The sequence below is a fragment of the Electrona antarctica genome (assembly GCF_951216825.1).
Source record: "Electrona antarctica genome assembly, chromosome: 12".
NCBI lineage: Eukaryota > Metazoa > Chordata > Actinopteri > Myctophiformes > Myctophidae > Electrona > Electrona antarctica.
Window position 1 is genome coordinate 10,811,127 of NC_136793.1, and position 7,666 is coordinate 10,818,792.

Consider the following 7,666-nt stretch of genomic DNA (forward strand, 5'->3'; position numbering starts at 1 on the left):
CGCTCAGAGTAGATACTGATTCTCTCGCATTGTGTGTCTCTCAGTGGACATTGTGGATTGGCCTACCTATGTTCGACATATGTGCTGCTGTCATTGTGTTGATAATTACGTACCAGCTAGCTAGCTACTACCTACATGCCAATTTTAAGTTCTCAGCCAATTTTAGGTTCTCATCATCTCACTCTCACACCATCACCATCGAGCCCGCAATGAGGTGTCATTATGAGGTGTTGGGTGTGACACGAGACACAGATGATGACGACCTCAAAAAGGTATATCGGAAGATGGCCTTGAAATGGCACCCAGATAAGAATCCGGACAATGTTGAGGAGGCAGCAGAACATTTTAAGCTGATTCACGCAGCTTATGAGGTCCTCAGTGATCCACAGGAAAGAGCATGGTATGACAACCACCGAGATGCACTTCTGAAAGGTGGAGTGGACGGAGAGTACGAAGATGACAGCATTGACCTGGACCCGTACTTTTCTGTTAGCCGTTACTCTGGCTACGGAGACGACAAGAAGGGCTTCTACACGGTCTACAGAAATCTGTTTAAGACCATTGTCAGGGAGGAGATGGAACACAGCAAGGTAGAGGTTGAGGAGGGTGAATATCCTTCCTTCGGGGATTCTCGTAGTGACTATGACACGGTAGTGCGCTTGTTTTATGGATATTGGCAGAGCTTTTGCACTCGCAAGAGCTTTTCCTGGATGGAGAAGTATGACACGCGACAGGCCTCGAACCACTGGGAGAGGAGGGCCATGGAGAAGGACAACAAGAAGATCAGGGACAAAGCACAAAGGGAGCACAGCGAGCTGGTCCGAAAGCTGGTGGCCTTTGTGCGCAAGCACGACCACAGAATAGAGGCCCACATGCGTCTAGTGAAGGAGCAGAATGCAGAGAAGCTCAGGAAGATAGAGGACCTGAGGCGCCAGCAGAAACTCAGCCAGGCCAAGCTGGTGGAGGAGTATAAGGAGAAGAACAGGGCGGCCTTGTCTGAGCTGGAGGAAAAGTTACAGAAGATTGAGGCTCAGTGTGAAGAGGAGTTTGGAGATGTGAGTGTAGAAGACCAGCTTATGGATGGAGAGGACCAAGGAGAGGCAGAGCTGTCGAATGGAAATGATGAACTGTACTGCCCGGCATGTGACAAAATCTTCAAATCGGAAAAAGCCATGAAGAACCACGAAAAGTCTAAGAAACACAGCGAGATGGTGGCATTGCTGCGACAACAGCTTGAGGAGGAAGATGCCTCATTTGCCTTGGAAACGGAAGAAAAACAGGGAACAGAGGATGACGACGACGAGGAGGAGGAAGACAAACCCAGACAGAAGCTGTCCAAAAAGAAGAAAAAGAGACGGCAGCAAGCGGCACGTAGTTCTACAGAGGAAGCGGACGACGATGAAGAGAACCCAGTGCCAGAGCCTATTCCTCCTGCTCACGACGACTCTGAGAAATGTCAAGACAGCCCTCCTGCAACGCAGACAGGCGACAATGAAGATGTCTCCGAGAGGCGGTCGAGCCCCGTGGAGCTGGAGAAGCGGGCAGATACCCCGCCAGTAGAGGCAAAAGGCAATTCAGGGAAGACAAAGGGAAAGAGGAGAGCAGCGAAAGACAACAAGAATGTCAAGAGTCACGCAGGAGGAGAGCAGAATGTCAAGAGTCACGCTGGAGGAGAGCAGAATGTCAAGAGTCCAGCAGGAGGAGAGAAGAATTCCAAGAGTCAAGCAGAAGAAAGTCTGCACTGTGTGACGTGTGACACTGAGTTTCCCTCAAGGAACAAACTTTTCGACCACCTAAAGACCAGCGGCCATGCCATGGCCCTCTCCGGTTCCTCCCACAGCTCCAAGAGCAAGAAAAAACAGAACAGCTAGCGCTTCCTCCAAGCTGAGTTGAAGAAGCAACATTCCCTTGTGACATTGCGCCGAGGCAGGAAGTGACGGAAAAGTCACCAAATTTTGGTGCCCAAATCGAAAAAAGGCGGAAGTAGACGGTCCTTCCGGGTGCTTCAAAACGCCACTGAGCAACTTCCACTGACATGAATAGGGGGGGAGGAGCTTCGCGCCAGATCAGTCTCTATCCTTTTATATACTCTATGGGAGAAGTTGAGACTGGGATTTGAATATGGTTTAAAATGTATACTATTTTAACATAAATAATGTAAATAACTGACCCCAAAACAATATATGCCACAAAATGTTCAATCTTTCCATTAATTAATACAGCCATGACTTTTTACATTCTCAATCATTTGTCTCAACTCCTTTAGCTACAGTCAAACTAAGTTATGTACCCGTGTACCTACCAGTGTCCTAACAGGGGCAACCTGTGTGCATAGTTGGCGTGAACATCAAGGACTGCCTACACGTTGGCTCAGGATATGACGAATGACAGGAATAAACAAGGCTTGCTATTTGTTATTTCCCATGTTCCCCGTGATGAGTATCTGAAAATTAAGTAATTTCCTGCCAATGACGTGTAACACGTCAATTATTTTCTCAACCTGCCTTTTCCTCCCAATACGTTCACCAGTGAGTGACATCAGTGGCTTAGAGAGCGCTCGCTGTGTTCATTTGGACCGCACACAAGTAGGCTCCAGGCCATCGGGTACCCAGGGAAGAGAGCTCTGTTTCGGGCACGAGCGGCCGCACCTCGGCCTCTCGGAGGTCTTGGAATCCCGTCCGAGCCCAGGAGCTCAGGGGCTTATTCCCTGGTCCCCTGCTGTGTAATTCCCTCCACAGCCAATGTCCAACTTTCCCCAGCCCAGCGGCCTAAAAAAATTACAAGATCTCATATAGACTGAAGGCAGCCCCTGAAAGATTGATGTATGACTTGCGTGGAACCCCATATTCAGCAGTTATTAGTACTACCACAATGAGTTAGTTTACCAGCCTACCCCACTTATCCCCGTTCTTCGGTACGTAAGCACACTTTACAAATTAAGAACTGACAATTTACATCTAACTAGACGGTAGTCTGTGACGATGTTAGTTGGAGATCCGCAATACCTGCTGTACCCGTGTCAGAGTATCCATTCCACCCATCCCTTTTATGCCCATATATGGAGATATCTGTCTCTGTGTCCCTTTTATGCCCATATACAGTATGGAGATTTCTATATCTGTCTCTCTGTGTCCCTTTATCCAGGGATGGAGTTCTGTGTCGGGCATGCCCAAATATGGAGTGTTGTGATGTCGGAACAGGCCAGCTCCATATATGGAGCCTGGGCCGGGGACCTGGATCTGGACAACCGTGGGTCCAACCAAACTCGACTCCGGGCACTACAGTGCACTCCCTGTGGGTGTGGAACGCGTGTGTTGAATTTGAAGTCGGCGGGGCGAATGGCTCTCGAGTTACGTGAGTTACAGATATTCGTACACACACAGTCTTGGTGCATTTATAGATAGATAGAAGTAACTACCATGTTTTCTTTTTTTTTCTTCTTTGGTGGAATAACGGTTTGATTACGACAGGTTTACCTCATCGTGAGGTCACGCCTGCTTTTTTGGGAGAAGTACACGCACAGCACATTATGACGCATTGTGGTCTTGTAGATCTGCTATTTTCGCAGAATGTTCGATTGCGATGACACGGCTCGGATAAGAACGCTATAAGGTTGAAGTAGTCAACCCCTAACTGCTCCCGATGAGCAGGTTGGTTGGTGCCCTGCATGGTCTCCTCCGCCATCGGTGTGTGAATGCATGAAAGCAGGGACGAATAGTTTTCATAATCCTCATGGGGGCCCGACTTTCCTTCGTCCACATTGCGGTTATGTTAATTATTATGCTGTATAGACGAGACCGGTAAACTGCTCCGGATTCAAGGGAAAGCTGTAGTACACATGGCCGGCCTAGATGGCCACCAAAAAAAGGGGTTATTATAATATGGCTATATGAGAGCATTTTATAAATTATACTATTGGTATTTCACACAGGTGTTGCCAAATAACTAATTATCTTGCCAGTCAGATGCGAATATGACATATCTAGGTCATATCAATTTAATCAGCAGAGGCTGCAGAGCAGTGCTGCTTCTCTCTGCACAGTGCACACACAGCTAAAGTTTATGCCTACTTTAAACCATATTATGACAAACCTTGGATTAATTCTTCTGAAAACGAGCAGCAAGCACAAGGTGATTCACACATTCAGGCGGGCATATTATGTGTAGCTGCTGCTGACCAGTCCACTGCGATAAGCATTATGACAGGCGTGTGGCGAGAGAGAGAGAGAGAATTGATATATAAATATAATGCACTCGTCTCTCTCTCTCTCTCTCTCTGATCATCTTAAAGCTCACAAGGGCGGCATGATCATTGTGAACTTATGAGTTTGACTTTGGAGATTGATGAATATATATTCGCTGGTGCGCAACACCTCTGAATGTCAGATAATTGCTCGTTTAGATTGATTCCACCTGCTGCAGCACAGCGCTAATCATTGCACATAGGCTATACAAAAGTATAAAAAGAGGAACGGTGGCTGTGCTGCCTAACTTGTATAGCCTATATACTAATCTACTAAGAAGCAGAGTAAAGTAGGCTACTGTATGCATACCCTTACCTATACCTGGCAGGTTAAGCACCCAGATTAGCATTTCAATGCCTGATCTGCATGTGTACAAGGGGACAGGCAACGCGGTCCACCCCCCACCACCCCGGACAGTGAGGAAAACAGACGTGTTAAGGTGTCAGACTTGGATGGTTAGAGCTGCGCAATTACATACAAAGTCAATGCAAGCGAGAATTGCGCGAACGGGCGCGACCTGATGCGGCACAAACGGGACGAACCGAGGCGAATATATATTCAGGTCCAATTCCTCATGGGGGCCGAGATCCCTGGTCCAATTCTTCATGGGGGCCCTGGCCCCCCGGCCCCCACAGACTCTACGTCACTGCATGAAAGGTTGAATATACAGTATAAGAAGCGGCTGTGGCTCAGGAGGCAGAGCAGGTCGTCCAATGACCCGTGGGTTGCCGGTTTGAATCCTGGCTCCTCGATCCTGTCTACATGTCGAAGCGTCCTTGGGCAAGACACTGAACCCCACAATGCCTCAGTGGTTGCCACCATTGGTGTGTGAATGTGGGAAGTGAGGACGCTGGCGTTGACTGTTCGCCGCTTCACCTCCCAATGTATGAATGAATGGACCATTGTAAAGCGCTTTGAGTAGGCACGTAGTGCATAGAAAAGCGCTATAAAGATGCAGTCCATTATAAGTGCACCATTTACATTTAGACCACATATCTATAGGCCTACCTACCGTACATGTCTAGGACATGTGTGGTTATGACATGTTATGTCGGTTTTCAATATTTATGTCAAACCATTAACCAATCTAGACACTCTATCTTGTTTTTGCATACACAAGAACAGATTCCCCAACCTCAATGTGTGGAATAGCTGTAGCGACGGAAAGCCACTTTATTCCCCAGGACTCCCCCGGTCCTGTCAGTGTTTTAAGCACACCATAAAGAATGACTGGGAGTACGGCTGGGAATTTAAATTGCAAATTTACCATGCAAAATTGTAAGCTTGATTTGTATTAGCAGGCTGTGTACAGACATTGAATACATTTAAAACTTGACTTGGGACCTGGGCCATGAGAGTTCTTTTAGGAAGACAGATCATTTCGTTTGTGCGTGCGTGCGTGCGTGTGTACGCAGTGAAGAATAGAAGTCTGGCTGCGTACATGCATGCATACAGACATACACCTGTGTATGTAAATGTTGGATTTCTTAGATGCATGCATGAGTGAGTGCTTCAGCTTGTGTTAACGCTATACGTGTGTGTGTGTGTGTGTGTGTGTGTGTGTGTGTGTGTGTGTGTGTGTGTGTGTGTGTGTGTGTGTGTGTGTGTGTGTGTGTGTGTGTGTGTGTGTGTGTGTGCACCCAATTGAGGTATTGGTTAGAACTGAGTATGTCTATCTAAGTCCTCGCTGAATCAGCACTACATCACAAAAATGGAATTAAGAATGGACACACGTGCGCGCACACACGCACACACGAGAGTTGTAAAATATTCAACACCCCGATATATATTATATATGTGCAGACAACGCATATATATGCACACATTCATACACATTATTCCCAGACATGGCACCTGCATGGACTCTCATGCAAACAGAGATTGAGCGAGTGTCCACGTGCTAACAGCCACTCTCTCAAACCCAAAGCCCCTTTGAAACATCAGCCTAATGGAAACGGAATTGGATGCAGATGCAGTTGTTACAGCGATTGCACAGGTCACGCGTGTGCGTGGGTGTGTGCATGTGCGTGGGTGTGTGCGTGTGCGTGGGTGTGTGCGTGGGTGTGTGCATGCGCGTCCTGCTGGCGCACATAAACAAAAGATTACTTGGGTTTCAAAAGCGACTGATGATGTATATATAATATACTTTACATAAAGGATGATGGAATTACCAGTTAAACCTTTAAGACCTGAGGACCCGATTCTTCAAATGTCTTCTAAATCCTGACAGTTTTCTTAAAAACGTATGCTTGTATATCAGTGGTTTCCAAACTTTTTCATGTCAACAACCCCAAATATTATATATTTGGCCTCCGACCCCCCACCCCTGTTGTTCCAGGGACCCCCCAGAAGCAAAGATATGTTTAAAACGCTCACTGTAAAATAATATATATTCAAAGATTTGTGCCATATTTTCACGATTAAAAAAATATAGCAGAGTAGATCTGCTATTTTTCAACAGCTAAAAGTTTAAAAATAATGGTTAAAGTGGTTAAAAGCTATACGGTGACACAGATGCGTCCTCAGGTCTAAATGGGTTAACTCACTCAATATAAAGTCTACATGCACGATGTGGTAACTGTCACCATGCAGGCAATACACAATTGCACTGCAATTCATTGTTTGCAATACGATCACAATATCTAGCAGAATATAATAGCAGAAAGAAAGAAATGGATTGGTAAACCAATGAGGATTAGTGCCGTGCCGTGCCCAGGCAAATAAACGTTACGTGGGCTATGCCTGCCTCTGCGGACATTAGAGCTGACAGAGAAGTTTACGTTCCTATATATGCTTGTATGTGCTGTTTATTAATTCAATTAAATCAAATAATTATCTTGTGATTTATGCTGGCTTCATAAGTGGTGCGATACTGCGGCCTTATTACCATCCTCTTCTACAGTGTCGATAGTAAAAGGTTTGTTGAACTTGTGGAACCTGCGATTAAAAAAAAGCGTAAAACATACCATTGAAAAATTGTGAGAGAGCGCCAATAAATGACACTATGAATAAATGGTGCTGCGTTGCTACTCGCCCATTGGGCCATGGCTCCTTAGTTGACTGGTAACGTACGTGCCTGTGGAATGGGGAACCCGGGTTCGCCTCCCGGCCTTGGCTATACATTGGTGGCAGCGGTGAGATATGGCCTGGGTAACCTCTACAAGCATGTTCCCGGGTGGCACAGACCTTAACCTAGTAGTCGACAGCTCCGTCAGACTCCCTATAGGGCGGAAGTCCCCCCAGTCAGTCGAGCCTAGCTCCTGGCTGGCGCGTGTGGACGCGCTTCCAGGTGGTGGGACGACTGTAGGCTATACGTTACAGCGTTGCTACTTGCCCATTGGGCCATGGCTCTTTAGTCGACTGGTAACGTACATGCCTGTGGAATGGAAACCCCGGGTTCGCCTCCCGGTAGTGGCTACATT

The 7,666-nt window shown here is 46.8% G+C and overlaps 1 protein-coding gene across 1 annotated transcript; it reads left to right on the forward strand.

Annotated features, from left to right (window-relative positions):
• Positions 1–209: 209 nt before the first annotated feature.
• On the forward strand, positions 210–1,871 carry LOC306933746 (dnaJ homolog subfamily C member 21-like; the record flags this gene model as incomplete). The annotated part of the gene is made up of 1 exon (XM_079516053.1): positions 210–1,871. One exon carries the CDS (start codon positions 210–212, stop codon positions 1,869–1,871), a length of 1,662 nt encoding a protein of 553 aa, XP_079372179.1.
• Positions 1,872–7,666: the final 5,795 nt, after the last annotated feature.